This window comes from Bacillus rossius, chromosome 5, assembly GCF_032445375.1.
Source record: "Bacillus rossius redtenbacheri isolate Brsri chromosome 5, Brsri_v3, whole genome shotgun sequence".
In the NCBI taxonomy this organism is placed as follows: domain Eukaryota; kingdom Metazoa; phylum Arthropoda; class Insecta; order Phasmatodea; family Bacillidae; genus Bacillus; species Bacillus rossius.
In genome coordinates, this window is record NC_086333.1 from 69,057,287 (window position 1) to 69,074,035 (window position 16,749).

Genomic DNA, 16,749 nt, shown 5'->3' on the forward strand with positions numbered 1-16,749 from the left:
TTGCAAAAAATTACTCAAAATTCCTTAAAAAAAATTATTATTTCGAGGGAATAATTCTCGTTTTGAGGGAAAATTTCCCTTCTTATTTCTCAAAAATAATAAAAAAAAAAGGAATTCTAAAAACCCCAAAAGACTTTTGACTTAGAAAGAACACAAATACCTCAAAATCACTTTAGACTCCTTAAAGCAAGCCGCTATAAGCCACTGATAACAGGACCTTGACATAGACGTTGAATATAAAATTTAATTTATTTAATTTTTGACCAAAAAAACCGAAAAAATTTCAAAAAATATTATTTTAAAATATTCGCTACTTCAAATGTTTAGTTACTATATCCATTTCGGACATTGGTTCGATTACTGGCAAGAGTAAAAAGTAATTTATTAATGGCACATTAAAAAATTCTTTGAAAAATTTTATGAAAATAATACAAATTTCTTACGACATACCTGCCATCTTCAATTTTGACCTAACCGCTCCAATTATCATAAGGCCACCATCTTGTAAAACCGTAAAACTTATGCTATAAAATCGGGAATATTTTTAAAAATTATAAAAAATAATTAATCTAATATGAATGAAATATTATTTAAAAAACAACTTCGCACATTTCGTTTTGTCGCCATTGTGGATTCTAGGAAACATTGCACGTTACGTTACAGTCTCCATCTTAGTTGTGACATCGTTTCAGTTTCCGTTACGACTGCCATATTCTAACCTAGATCGTTGCAATTTTTTCACGGTCACCATCTTGAAAATCGAAAATATTTATGCCATAAAATCGTGAAAATTTTTAAAATTTATAAAATATAATAATAATTTAACCAAAAACACTTCGCCATCTTGGATTATGAGGTCAAGACCAGCATCTTGAAAATTCATAATTATTATCAGAACAATTTGGGAAATATTTTAAAATATAAAAAAAAAAACTTTATTAACCAAATATTAATAAAATATTATTTAAAAAACGCACTTACGTCATGGAGTCCTCGGTTTGAACCCGGCGACAGACTGACCTCCCACCACTAATGCCACCATATATCGCCATCTATTATAACGTCACGGCCGCCAACTTGTTTTCGTCTGCTGGAAGTAACTATCTTGTTTTCGTCTGATAGAGTGCGCTACTACCATATTAGTTTCATTTTTACCTGCTAGAAAGCAGTAATTTATTATTATTATTATTACTGTGGCGCCCCGCCATCTTAAATTTTGGATGCCATCTTGGAAAATCGCAATTATTTAGCTATAATTTGGGAAACAATCCCAAAATTCATAAAAAAATCACTTATTTATATCATGATTATTTTGATTGCTATCCGTCCTTGATTAGATATTAGATCAATGAAAAAATATTATTTAGACAAAAATATTTATTAATAAAACCGGTTCGAAATCATATCAGCAACTAAAGTTCCTCATATACCAGCCTCATATAAGTCGATATGTCTGCTATTTTTAAAATTTGTAATAATTAACCAAGAAAATCGGAAACAATTCCAAAATTAATAAAAAAATCACTTATTAAAAAATGATTAACGCAATAGATTTCATTATATAGTTTGATTCCCGGCCAGTGACAAATATAACTTAAGCTTAAAATAAATTTAAAATTCTGTTTGCAGTAGTATGTATTGGCCGGTCCGGGCACAGGGTTTAGGGTGTGGAGCTGGAGCCGGTCCGCCATCTCGGATTTGTGACGTCACGACGGCCATATTTTATGACCTTGACCTTTTATTTTCAAAAATTGCCAAAATTTACCAAAATTTGTCAAAATTTGCCTGAAATTCGCCAAAAAGTACAAAATTTCCAATTTATGGAAGAAAAAGTCCGCCAAAATTCTCATAAAATTTTAAAAATAAAAATATTATTTTTTTTTGAAGGAAACATTCCCGTTTCGAGGGAAAATTTACCGTTTTAAGTCTTTAAAAATACCAGCGGCTAGAATTGTCCATATCGAGGCATAATGATCCGTGTCTACAGCCTCCGATAACCCTCTGACGTCATCATGGATTATGAGGTCACTTGTGGCGGCCTCAGTCGTCTTGGATATTATTATTATTTTTATTTTGCGTAAAGTTTATTTTAAGATAGTTTAATTTTTTATAACACTATTTATGTCCTTATATTATTTAATGGTGTATTTTAATATTTATTTATTGTAACTTTTTAATAGTATACTTGGTTTATTTTACGTTAAGTACTCTTACTCTGTAGTGGGACGTACGAGAAGTAACGAGAACGATCTAGCGGAGTGAGGGGTGGTAGCAGAGGAGGGGGGTGATGTCAGCTGACGTGACGAGTGGGAGGCGGCTGCCAGCTGTTTGCGAGGGGAGTGTGTTTTTGACCGCCGGCCGCGGAACTGCTCGTGAATGAGGAATCGCATCCCAGCCATGGGGAAGTTGTGTTACGTTACGTGAACAAGAATTAACGGCAATATGACGGTAATGCCATGGCACGTTTGGCGAAGCGAAAAACGTGGTGGAACACGAGCGCGCGATGGTGTGGGGCTAGTGCACGGGCCACAGAAGCATTGCGCTGCTAGAGGCGCAAATAGTGAGTGGGGTTTACGCCCGACCCCGGGAGTCACCAGCTTCAGAGGTATGCTTCAGTACCAAGTAAGTGTGAGAACTGGATTTTAGTACTTTATTTTCCCGGCTGGTACGATTTACAGAAGATGTGTATTGAAAACAGAGTGCGGCGACGGGATTTAGTGAGTGGATTATATAGGCTGAAGAACGTCATAATTTCGGTTCCTCCCCCCTCCTCCGTAATAGACTTTTTTTGGGACTTTGGATTAGAATTAATTATACAGCAAGAGTGTCTGTAAACCAATGTCGTTACACTGTGAATGTAATTATACCAATTTAAATGATACCTAGAATTTACCTTTTAAGTCCCTTTGCCTTTTTACGGTATTTAAGTTTGAGCATCTTTGGTTTGGTAATTCATTATTATACCTATCACGATAGAGTTTCCTGGACTCTCGGTAAATTTAGTACGCTAATATATTTTTTTTTCGCACTTACCAAATGTTAGACCAGTCGATGCGCGTCTGTTAAATTTAATTTCTTTACACTCTCAGTATCAGTATGTCAGTGGTAACGCGTACGCGGGACTGGCGTGGTGAGTGCGGACGTGTGCAACTACCCCGGTATAAGGGGAGTTGGCCACAATTATGACGTCACCGGTGCAATATCCTTTACGGCTGCCATCTTGAAAATTCGTAATTTTTATTTAAAAAAAAACGGGGAAAAATTATAAAACTCATAAAAAACGAATTAATCTAATTTAATAAAAAATAATAAAAATAGTTTACTTTTTTATAAAAAAACATACACTTATGCCACGGAGCTCGGAGTCCTCGGTTCGAACCCTGTAAGTGCAAAAAAAATGGTGACAGATCTTTCCTCCATGGAAGCCGATGTCACACTGACCTCCCACCACTAATGCCAAGATATATATCGTCAGCTAATATGACGTCATGCCCGCCATCTTGAAAATCTGTATACACATACAGTATACACAAAGTACACACACAGAATACACACTACACACACTGGTTACACAGTTCACACAGAATACACACTACACACACTGGTTACACAGTTCACACACTGGACACACAGTACACACACAGTAAACACATTGAACATACATACAGTACATGCAGTACTAACTCTGGACACACAATGAACATACAGTTAAACACAATAAACACACAGTAGACACAGGACACACAATATTCACACAGTACACACACAGGACATGCAATGAATAAACACTCAATACAAACTCAACGAATAGTTAATGAACATGCAATGTAGACACCGTACAAGCAACGTACACACAGGCCACACTTTTGACTAAAATAAAGTACATTTTGACGAACAATCAACTTAGTGTTAAACCATCTCATCAGTTGGGTACTATCTCATCAGTAGCTTATGATAATACAGACTTGACTAAGGACATTTAAAGAAAAGGACGTACACTTTTATGAACATTAAACTGAGTAGGATGCGATTGCCAATTTACGATAACATATAATGCCTCCAACAGTCTTTTGGCTCCATCAGTCATTGGCTCCAACAGACTTTGAATCCAAAAGTAATTTTCTCCAAAAATAAACGGATTCAATATATTTGGCTCCAAAAAAAAATCTTTTGTTTCAACAGTCTTTCGCTCCAAAAGTTAATGGCTCCAAAAGTATTTGGCTCCAAAGAAACGTATTTTGGCCCCGACAGTCAATGGTTCCCAAAGTAATTAGCTCGCGCTTCCTTTGGCTCCAGGAAGTTTATTCTAAGTTTCCAGCGTTTTCTATCGGAACATTTCAATATCGATTCCGACATATAGCTCTTTGGCAGATCGACAACACGCGGTTCCGAACGATCGTAATCGAAAGGTACTGAAATTGCTATTCTAAGCGCGGCATCGTTACGAGGCCTAACTATCTCGGCAAAGTTCGGGTTACGATTTCCCCCTCTACAATTTTTCTCGCAGCGAAGATGAGATTTGAAAACAGCAACATAACAACAAAAAACACCATATTTCTAACAAATTTATAAATAAAAACACAGAGTTTATAGGTCAATATACTTTCCAGATGTTTCAATGTTGATAAAAGTATTTATAAAAATCTTAAGTAATTTTAAAAGTGCTCGAGCAAGCGAAAACATGTTTATTTCTTAAATTATTTTTACGGGATATTTGGTGTGAAATTTTTAGAGTTGTTTGCACGTGGTCGGTCATTGTATTATTGAAATAATGGCTGCTCGGCGATCTCGTGTGAGTGAGAGGAAAATTAAAATGTTGCTTTATTTTATGGAGAAGCACCCCGAATTGTTGTGGTGAAAATTTTTATCGAATTTTACGACTGCAACAAAATACACACGCTGAGTTATTGTTGAAACTTTTGATATCTGAAACAGGCGAATAATTTATGAATTTTGAAAGTTGGGTTATTTTTCAATTTACTTGCATAAAATCTTCGTTATATTGTTATTATAGAAAGAACGTCTTAACATTCCCACTTAGTTATGATGTACCTGGAGCACTACTAACACTATGTAATTTTTCAATTTCTTTGATTGTAACTTAAAGCGGTAACCATGCTAAGGACTCATTCGAAAGAAGGAAAAACTAAAAAAAAAAAAAAAAAAAAAAACGGAATGCATTTCTTTTACTTATATACGTCATATCATATCATTCTATAAAACGGCATTGTGATATGTATATGGATAGAAGTCGCTTCCATATGAAGAAATACTTTCGTGATTTTGGGGCGCTATTCAAGTAGTTGGCCTAACATTCACGAGATGGCAGGGCTTGCGGAAGTGCGAGGCAGTAGCGCGCAGCGGCTGGTAGGACTACTACAACACTTTATCGGAATTAGGTTTCGCGTCCATTAGCGTTTCCTGAGTGTTAGCAGTAATCACTAAAGATATCTGTACATTTATTATGTATAAAATATTTAAGACTACAAGACTATAAATGGCTTCAAGTGTATGAGGCTACAAAACTACATGGCTTAAGTTTACGAGGCTTCAAAACTATTTGCCTCTGTCTTTGACTCCATTCAGTAGAGAGAGTTAATTTATCTCATGCAAAAGAACTTTTTCTAAGTATCCCGATTATTGTTAACAGATGTCATATCATGTTTTGCTGAGGAAAAATTATTTATATATTTCATGTGGAATGTGGGATGCTCACTAACGATTGCAATAGAAGGAAGGCTTCGCTATACATATTGCATGTTAATGCTTCTCAGCTGTCTCATGGCATAATATTTGACTTGGTAATGGATGTTTTGTGTTTGAATTCCAACTGATTAAAAATATTTTTATTCATAACTGTTTCTTTTCCACCTGTTTTTGAAATATTACTTTTTATATTAAACAAAAATGAGAGGTGAAAAAGGAAACTGTTGATTTAATAATTAATTTTTAAAATGTATTAACAACACGAATTGATAGGCCTATTATTTCCTTAAAATATAATTAAATCATGACTTTTATAATGGGATACGATGTTAAGGGCCTGACTTAAGAGATAGATGATTTGGCATCAACATAGACTAAAATTAAAAGTATCCCATAATATAAAACTTATATTTAAATTTAATAAATAAAGTTTACTCGAGATAATCCGAACATTTTGGGAATCATTTCTGTTAGGTTTTTTTCCAAGAAACTATAACACTCAAACTTTTATTTAGTATAACGTCTTTATTTTATTATTGATGTCATATAGCGTCATCTTCTTGACTCCAAAAATGAACATTAGCCTGAATTCCCATAGAGTCAAGTTTAATCGAAATGTTTGTATACAAAATGTTATTAACAAGAGCAAATTTTCATTTTTTTTTTCCGAGTATGGAATTATGGATTGATTTTGTATCTGGTGTTTTAGTTTAAGCTGAGCTTTTTTCATAGCATCATAAAATATCTGCTTTGACTCCGTTTAAAATTAACCACATACTTCTATAAATCTTTAATGTATCTACGAACGTGCACCATAGGTCTACGGATTTTTAAGGTTAATGGCAGTGAATTAAAAAAAAAAAACACATGTGACGTAGCTTTCAAATTTTTTATTTTTAATTATAAATATAAATATGTTCTGGGGGTGTGGTTTTCAGGCGGCGAACAGCTCGTCGTACGGCAGCAGGCTGGTGAACTCGTCCAGTATCCTCACGATGACAGTCCTCACCACCTCAGCCACGGCAGGCTTGATCTCGCCGTACACCTCCCTCCAGTTCTCGTTCAGGAAGGTGTTCATCGTGTCGCCTGCGGCGGAGAGTTCAATGAAGTGATAGAACACTAACCCTCGCCATGGACACATTATTCCGACCTTACGGCCGGCATTCTCAAGTTCCCCTCCCACATATGCGCCCTAATAGGGTAGGGTGGGAGTAGCATTCCAGTTCGCTTTTTTTTATAAACATTCCCGAGCTTTTAAGAAAAACAGAACTGTTACGGATCGCTCCCTTTTGTTGATAGGGAGGGTATTAGAGCTTCGGCAATGACCAGTGGCTGGGGCCACCAACCCAGCATAGTCACCGCCTCAGCCCCTTTACCACACTCAGCTGACCAGACAGTTGGCTGTGTCATGAGCCCTAAGACGTTTATCAGCACTGCTGGCGCTTTCCCCTATCTCCCACATCACGCTGGGACCCCTCAAATCACCCAGTGTAACCGTGGTCCGGTGGAGGCCTATCCGCCTCGCCATACTCAATCAGATCAAAGCGAGCAGGCTTAAACTGATTGCACAATTATTGAGGAAAAAAAACGGTAACAGTGGGTTTTGAGCGCAAGATTTAACCGCCATGTTTTAAAACCTACTGATTCACAATAGTGCATAGGATGGTCGTGCGCACGGGAGAGAGGTCGCATGCATAGGAGGGAAATTAATGCAATTTATTTATGTTACGGACACATGGCGCTATCACCAATGAGACTAAAGTAGGAAGTCATTTTTGCGGGACTAGAGAACTGTTTATATCTATCACTCATATTGTGCAAATAATTGTCGAAATATTACAATGCTCAGTTGTAATTCCTACCTTAAAAATTAGTTTATGATATTACTTATAAATCACTAGCGGAATTTTAAACAAAAAATTATGTGTTGGGTTTAGAATGATTTTTATATAAAACTTATTTATTTTTAAGTTGTGCAGATAAATTGCTGTTCAGATGTCACAGGACAATAATTTAGTAGTTAATATAGTTACATTCTAACACTGCCAACAGATGTCGGATACACCGCGAAAGTTCATTGGCTGAAATTAGCAGTAAGATTTTAATTGTAAACAGATTTTGAACAAGAAGTGTGCACTGTCGTGCACATGGTCTGCTATGCACTCGCTTATGTTATTTAATTGAAAACCCAGTCTTATGTACACTGAATTTTTTTTGTTGTAAATGGAAAAGAAATATTGTTGTGAAATTACAGATACAGGTAAAAAATTTTTTTAATTACACGAAAACAACTGTATCATTGAAAAAAATGTTTGCAGTAATACTGGGTTCGGATTCTTACCCGGGAATTCATACTTTGTGATGTCCCACTACCGCCAATCGTTAAAGCTATTTGTAAACAATGAGTAATGAGTATTAACGTTTCATCTTCTTCGCCCACCAGTAACCCCTTGATATTTATCTCTTAAACTTTAGTATGTACCATCTCAGTGACTGATTCTTAAACTTCTATGAAAAACATCCTAGTCTAATTGAACTAACAGAGCCAATCAAAGATAACCTTATTTTAGTAAAATGGTATCCACCTAATTCTTTCTAAGTCTATTAGAGTACTAACTTTGCATTATTCTTACAATTTTCCTACCTGCAATATTTGAACACTTATAATTAATATTTTGCAAGTTTTAATAGCGTAACACTATCTTAATGATACTTTTAAGCAATGAATCAAGTTAAAATATTAAGTTATATTAGTTTTAATGGTCTTTCATTAAAAATGTTTCCGAAGATTTATGAAACATTTTTCTCGTCATGTCTCTGCTATATACTCACCCAGAACTTTGTCACCATTAAAAAGGTTCTTTAAGTCAAATAATGCGTTCGTGATGGTGAAGTCGAAATTGTTGTTCTTAATTTTTATGTACTCTTTTCCATCCTTCTTGGCGATATCAAAGTCACTCTTGAATGTTCCCTCCAAATTATCTGTAAAGAAAATATTCAATTCGGTGCTCAATTGTATTGATGTTCGTTAATTAAACAAAGAGTTTATAATAAAATGTGAACGAATTTCTCAAACTATTTTTTAGTTCAAAAAATGTTTCTTGTTGGTTTGACATCTATGACTATTTATTAATTTATGTTTTATTTGCTACTAAGCTATATTTAATATCTTCAATAATAAACAATAAAAATGTAATATTGCAAAAACTAAAGAAATATAAAAATTCAAAGCAAATATTTTGTTTAATTAAAATTAGTGGGCTTCATTTAATCACTGGAATAGCTTGACTGTATGATCATCACAGCTATTACATCACTATGCATATTTTAATTTTATTAAAAATAGAAATAGGTACTTGAAATATATTTCAAATAATTTTTGTAAGGCCTAAATTATAAATTCTTCAAAAATATGTGGATTTTTGAACAATTTCATTAAATAGTACATTGAAGTTTTATATATATTCTAATGTAATAAGCGTATTGTTTACGTGTTAGTACTCTAATTAGATTATGCTGATAGGGTAACTTTGAATTGGTTTGGTTTTGATCTATGTCAAACTAAAACATATTTCTAATTAAATGTTTTCATTATTTCCACACTTAGGAAGTTAGGAACCAGTATTGACACACACAATAATTTTTGTTGGTGCAAATCCATTGATATCAAAAATTCGTACTTTTACGCTGTATACAATTTCGGAACTATATGTCTTTAAGAAAAAATGCAAAATAGTTTTTAATTTGACTTTCGTTCAGAAAGTTAATAAAGTGTTAACCCTTAAACATAAATATAGAGATTCGTGGCAATAGACATAGGAGCTTAGTTATATTTAATTACTGAATTATTTTGCAATCAACTGCAAACAGTCACAAAATATTATACGCACCGACTACAAAATTATAAAATTTCAAAACCTAAGTGTAGAAATAAATCACCTTATTCTGACATCGTTGTAAAAGACGATACTTAATTTCTAAATTATTGTAAGGGCGTTCTTTAAATATTAGTATTACCAAAACTGCAGATACCTATGCACATCCCGCAAGATACTTACCAAGCTTCAGGTTGAAGTCTCCGTCTCCTTTGATTGGCAGAATAAGGACCTGTCCGTCTATCTTGTACTTGGAGTCAATGACCAATTTCTTGGCAATGAAGTTCACGGTCACAGTTCTTTTGGCCAAGTCGAAACTGAAAAAAATATCGTTACAACACATCAGTCAGTTTCTAATTCTACACAAAGACCTAAAAGTTTTGTACATATTATTTTTTGAGGTATTTAAAATAAACAAATATACAAAAATACAGAACAAAAAATTACTAAAAATTATTTATTTTCTCGAGTTGATCAAACCTCAAAATTATGTAAGTTATTTTAGTTGCAATTTATTTCGTAAATTATGTCAAAATAATAATTTAATCAATAAAAAACGACGAAAAATAATTTAAATGTAAATATGAAAACATATGATAACTCTAAATGTTTATTCTTCATTATCAATAAAGAAATGTTTAAAGGAACTCTAACACCCATATGAACTAGAAATAAGGCTAAAGCAAATAAATTTATTTCGTATCAAGAAATTATTTATTTAAAACACTCGTGCCATCAGTTTAAATATACTCCAAAATTTTAATCTGTAATGTTTAAACTGAGATTCGCTAGGTTGCAATTAAAATTTTTAAAGAAAAATAGACAGCTAAAGAGGAAAACATTTTGTAGATAAATTAAAAAAGTTTATATTTTATACGCTTTTCATTGTTTACGGCTCTTTTTTTTTTCTTGTCGATTGTTGTGAAACACAAAATAATATTACGGTAATGGAAATAAGAAGAACTGACAATAGCATGAAAGGTTTTTTCTTTCTTTTTTAAAAAGCTATTGCTGGTTACACTGTACGTGATAAAACACCACAATATCAGACAAACAATTAGAATTTGCAAACACGCATCAAACGAGCCAAAATCAGAGAATCTAAAAAAATTTAGAACAAAAAAATCGTAAAATGAAATAATTAAAAATATTTTCTAACACAGGCGGTCATCGTGGGCTACCAACGACGTGGCTGTTGAAACAAAACAAAAAATAAGGACAAACATGACCTTGGATGAACCCAGCGTTAATACTACACAGATAAAGATGTGGACAATATAACGATGAAACAGAGACGCACAGGTGAACCCATACATCCCTGTTACCATAACGACGACAGCACAAATAAACACAGTAGGATTTCTAAGTAAACCGTTGCGACGTTTCGGCAACTGAGATCTGTTCCCGTCTTAAGGCGCAAGTCATCTGAGAGAGGACACTTGAGGATTCTTGTGACATACAGTATAACAAAGTACCTATGTCCAAAAAAAGTGAGTAAATATTTTCAGTACATGCCAGAGATGTGTAATATCTAACGTCGGTAACGATCTTATGTGTTCGAAAGTTTAAATACACACGTAATACTAAACTCGGACACAAAATTCAACTTAGAATTCTTTAAAATAATGCCAAGCGTGATAAATATATGAAAACTGTGTTTTCGCTTTTATTTTCGCCAGGAGCAGCTACGTAAAACAGAATCAATCGATTTGCAGAATGAAAAATTAAGCAATAGAATGAAGTGAAAAAAAAGGCTTGGATTAAAAAAAACTTGATTTAGACCTGATTTTCAACAAAAAAAAAATTGAAACACTACCCATATTGTGAAAATTCACTAAACAGTTAATACTTTAAAGATTCGGTTTGGCTTTGTTTACTTTGGTTCACGCCATCCGCCACAGATGGCAGCACCGCGGTTGTTACACATTTCAGTTCCGTTCTTGAAATCACTTCCACCAACTGCCGTTTATCGAGAGATAAGATTTAACACGTCAAAAAATATACCAAATCAATCTTCCTCAGTACAAGAAAGGAACTAACGAGTGACGCGCACACATCGCTTGACCCACCTGACGGCCTTGAGATCGGCGTCCTTCAAGCCTTTGACGTAGACGTCGGTGAGCGCCAGCTCGACCCTGACGGGGCCCGAGCCTTGCTTCACGTCGATGCGGTCCAGACGGAGTGGGTCCAGCACTGGGATGTGCAGGCTCGCGTCTCCTGCGGCAACAGCATCCCCGGTCACGTGACTCGAACATCCGAGCGCAACAGAACCCTCGGTCACGTGACTCGAACATCCGAGTGCAACAGCAGCCCCGGTCACGTGACTCGAACATCCGAGCGCAACAGAACCCTCGGTCACGTGACTCGAACATCCGAGTGCAACAGCATCCCCGGTCACGTGACTCGAACATCCGAGTGCAACAGCATCCCCGGTCACGTGACTCGAACATCCGAGCGCAACAGAACCCTCGGTCACGTGACTCGAACATCCGAGTGCAACAGCATCCCCGGTCACGTGACTCGAACATCCGAGCGCAACAGAACCCTCGGTCACGTGACTCGAACATCCGAGTGCAACAGCATCCCCGGTCACGTGACTCGAACATCCGAGCGCAACAGAACCCTCGGTCACGTGACTCGAACATCCGAGTGCAACAGCATCCCCGGTCACGTGACTCGAACATCCGAGCGCAACAGAACCCTCGGTCACGTGACTCGAACATCCGAGTGCAACAGCATCCCCGGTCACGTGACTCGAACATCCGAGCGCAACAGAACCCTCGGTCACGTGACTCGAACATCCGAGTGCAACAGCATCCCCGGTCACGTGACTCGAACATCCGAGCGCAACAGAACCCTCGGTCACGTGACTCGAACATCCGAGTGCAACAGCATACCCGGTCACGTGACTCGAACATCCGAGCGCAATAGCTGGGTCGAACTGTCCTCCCAGACTTCGGGGACTGATCAAAGTTAGTATTTTGCCCAGTGGTTAGTACACTGTAACTTTTAAATATATTCTATAATCTGTACATTTACATAAAAGCAACTGTACCGTATCAAAAACAAAAATTCGCTGTAATACTGGGTTTGGATTCTTGCCCAAGCATTTATGCTTTGTGTTATCCCATTACCGAAAATTATTTTTAATTCGTTCCCCGAGTAGCTTTCCAATATTAACTGCGAACATTACCAAGCTAACGAAACAATATAAAAGCCAATATTAGAATTTTTGATTAACTAAATTTAATTGATTTAATAAAAGATAAACAAAAAATTCAAGTATTAGAAGACAAGATTAAAAGGTTTCTGTACATACTAGGACTTAAAATTTGTTTCCAAATTTTTTTTGAAAAAAACAAATAATGTTATATTAAGTAGGAAAAACTTTTATTAAAATAGTATATGTTTATATAGATTTTATTTAATACCTGTATCATGTGAAAAAATACGAAACATTGAAAGCAAATTAATTTTGGATACTAATTTTTTAAGGTACGATCCCAAACGCCTTTTCGATAGGTTATTTTTTTGTCATTACTTTTATTTGAAGTATTACGATAAATCTCTTGCATTTTTTGTTGGGTCACAAATTTTCTCACCAGATATTTACTGAACGTTATTTTTCATTTGTAAAAGATCCCGTACGTGATCTTTATCATGAACATTAGCTTGGATTTTAACCTCTATTAAATAATCTGGAATAAAATTATGTTGAAATAATTTCGCTTTTGATACTTACAACGCAACATTAATAATTGAACATGGATAGCCTTCAAACAACATAAAGACAAGTAATTTAAATAACCATCCTTACTTGTAAAACCAAGTTTCAATTTAAGCTTAGAAAATATGAAGTCCTGAATGCGTAGAAAAAATTCATCATCTAATCCAAACTTACATATTTTTTTTTATTTGTCCTTGTGTGCGAAGGGAAAACGAAGAGATTACGTGGGGCCTATGTGAACATTTTAACTGGTATTAATAATAACTTCACAATGGTTTTTAGAACATAGATCTCGTGGTGATAAAATTTTATTGAAAAGCAGAAAAAAATACAAGTTCGTCCTATTTTACTTTGTGAATTTGTAGCAAATCGTATTTAAATATTTTAAATTTTTAACATAATTTCTACTTAAATATAAAACAAAGAAAAAAAGTTTTAGTGTAAAAAAATAAGAAACATTATTCGTTACGATGTACAGTTCTGGAGATGGAAATGTAAATTTTAATGAACCTTTTCCTTACAACAATGTTAAGGTTGTGTGTGAATGAATCTTACCTTTTGCGAGTCTCGGCAAAGCAGCAATGCCGCTCTTCAGAGCGCAGTCGTTCAAGTTCGGGTCTCCCCTGGAGCAGAGCTTCAGGTATCCAGCTGTTGGTAAAAACCACATACAAGCTTTATTAACCCTGTAAAAATAAAAAAAAATCACATTAAAATTTGCATTAATCACCATACAGTGACTGTGTGCACACTGAGAGTGTTGTTACTGAAGTAAGTTAATGTTATTAAACGAGATTATGCCATGATAGAATAAAGGTTGATGTTATGATTCTATGTTCTGTTTCTTAAATAATAACGTAAAAAAATGTAGTACCTAGTCACACACTGATGTCTTTTATAACTAGGTAATCTTATTTTTTAATTTTATTTTTTAATTAATTCCTCTTGCTGTTTGGTCTCCCAAGTTAATAAGGAATGTTAAATCCAAAGATTTATGTCGAATTATTTTTATATTTTATTTTTTATTACGTTTTTGTTTTTAAATTAAACGTGAAAATCATTTTATTTTTAAATTTATCTCTGTATAAAATTTAGTAAAAAAAGACAAGGTTAGTAATTAAATTAACGTTCAAAGCAAAATTAGTTGAACGTATCTTTGTTTCGAAACTTTATTAACAGCTGTGCAATGAGACAAAAGAAAACAAAAAAAAACTTTGACTTTTTAGTACATATTTGCTTATTTAGGTTAAACGTGGTAAGTGCCACACTCGAGTTTGGCGCGGCTTAGAAGTGTTGCCAACTCACGCAGCTTGACGGCCGCTTGGAGCGAGCTCCCCACCAGCACCGCCAACACCGCAACATACGCCGCGCACTTCATGTTCTCGGCAGTTGGCTGCACTGGTGCTCCGGCGGGGGGGATCGACTGACGACGACGATGGACGCGCCGCCGGCTTTATACTACGCGTCCGGCGGGAAGTCGGACTGAAACAACCCCGGAGACCGGGCGCTAAACGGCCTCGTGTTTGCTTTTTCCTCGCGGAAGGAGACGTCAGGCGGCGAAAAAAAACCGGGCAAATGTTTGCCTTCGGTTAGCCGCGACTCTTAAGGTCGAGGCCGCCGCCGCCGTCGCGAGAGTGTCACATTCGCTATTCAAGAGGCGGCGAGTCATGCCCTCTGGCTCGCTGGGGCAAACACTCCTTCTACTATCCGGAGACGTCGCTCAGAGTGAAGAATTCTATCCGAGCTCTGCCTTCCGTGACTCTGCTTTTCCCAACTACCGAGAACTCATTTTAATTCAATCACACACTTGCTTACCAGGAGCGTGGTCGGGTGCAACCACGAACTGAAATTTTACAGCGACGTCAATTGCCATCAGGGTGATTGTTCCCTATAATCAACAATTATTATAATTTAATTGAGATGGTAATACATTCAATATTGTTTTTTTTCGTTTCTTAAAATGTTAAATTAATTTCCAGTTACAATTTTCAGGCATAATTTTTGATGAGTAACACCTTAGCTCTCGGTCTAAGGTATTTGGTAAGAGTAATTTCATGAATGGCACGTATGTTGCATGGAGCGGAAACGTGTAACCACTGTGCTGCCATCTGTGGCGGATTTCGACAGTAAAATTTCGCAAAGCCAAAGTTAAACTATAATTAATTAACTGTTTGAAGCATTTAAAATAGGGGCAATTTTTTAATAAAGTTTATTGTCAAAATTCTGGCTTGAATCTGGGACTTATATTTTTCCAAGTCTTTTTCGCTTTTATCTGAGCTGTTTCATTATTAAGTTTAAAATTTCGGTCTGCTTATCAAATTATTCGATAATTGACGTAGCAGCTCCGGCAACGAAAACTATCGGTGGTTGCGGAAACTACTTGTGATTCGCGTCCAGAAACGTAGTTGAAAACAAAATTTGAGTACATTTATCACGCTCGGCATTATGTTTTTTTAATCTGCTATAAATTTAAAGTCCGAGTTTTATATAAGTGTATTTACAACAGAAGAACACATGAATTTGCTCGTTACCGAGTTTAGATATAACACATCCCTGGTGAATACTAAAATATAAGATTCTTTTTTTTTTTCCCGATGTTATATGTTTGAAAATTGTTTGTCCTTAATTTTAAAAACATTTGTCATAAACAAGAATCATAACAGTATCATCTGAACAATCAAAATTTATTAATTTACAGCAAAGAAAAAAAACTATTTTTTTTCCCCAAATGCTTGTGTACCTTGTTTACAATGGAACACAGAACTAAGCAGTCGGAATATGGCGTAGTTTATACGAATATCCAGGTTAATGGAACTACAAAGAATCCTTCTTTTATTTGAATTTCTTTCTCAGTTGGAAAGTACTTGAAATAATATAATGTAGTCTTGATCACTTTACTTAATGCGGCATTATCCGAAATTAATTTGTATATTTTGACTAAATTTTTTAAAGAAATTTTGTAAAAATATATAATCGATTCAGAAAGTCTTGATTTTATGGTTGTTAAAACCAAAATAATCTATTTTTTATTTTAATATAGTTTTCTATACCATATTTAATTAACTGTTTTATGTGTGCCTTTATTTGTAAGATATCATTATTATATCAACAATATTAATGTTTTACCAAAACAACAAAAAAACTAAAATTACAGGATTTCGCAAAAATATTTTTTTTCTAATTTATTAATAGTGCACAAACATGGAGATAGGGTTTTACAGTAAGAAATACATACAAATGGTTAATTCAAAACAGTATAGCACCCTATTACTTCTAAGTTCATATTAAGGTTGAATGATGTGTTGGCATTTAAATTTGTATAAACCTTTAAATAAACACATATTGAATTGACAAAGCCTTTCATAAAATAAATTAACAAAAATTGTTATATTTTACAGTAATCTTAAATTATGAGCAAAGACACGAAGTTATTAAAGCTAGCTG

General features: G+C 35.0%; 1 protein-coding gene across 1 annotated transcript; it reads right to left on the reverse strand.

Moving 5' to 3' along the window:
• Positions 1 to 6,563: 6,563 nt before the first annotated feature.
• On the reverse strand, positions 6,564 to 14,818 carry LOC134531967 (protein takeout-like). The gene is made up of 6 exons (XM_063368067.1): positions 14,611 to 14,818; positions 13,864 to 13,956; positions 11,651 to 11,798; positions 9,765 to 9,898; positions 8,539 to 8,688; positions 6,564 to 6,792 (listed from the first exon to the last, which is right to left on the reverse strand). The coding sequence occupies exons 1-6, from the start codon at positions 14,681 to 14,683 to the stop codon at positions 6,641 to 6,643; spliced, it is 750 nt and encodes a 249-aa protein (XP_063224137.1). The 5' UTR covers positions 14,684 to 14,818; the 3' UTR covers positions 6,564 to 6,640.
• Between the last annotated feature and the right edge of the window lie 1,931 nt (positions 14,819 to 16,749).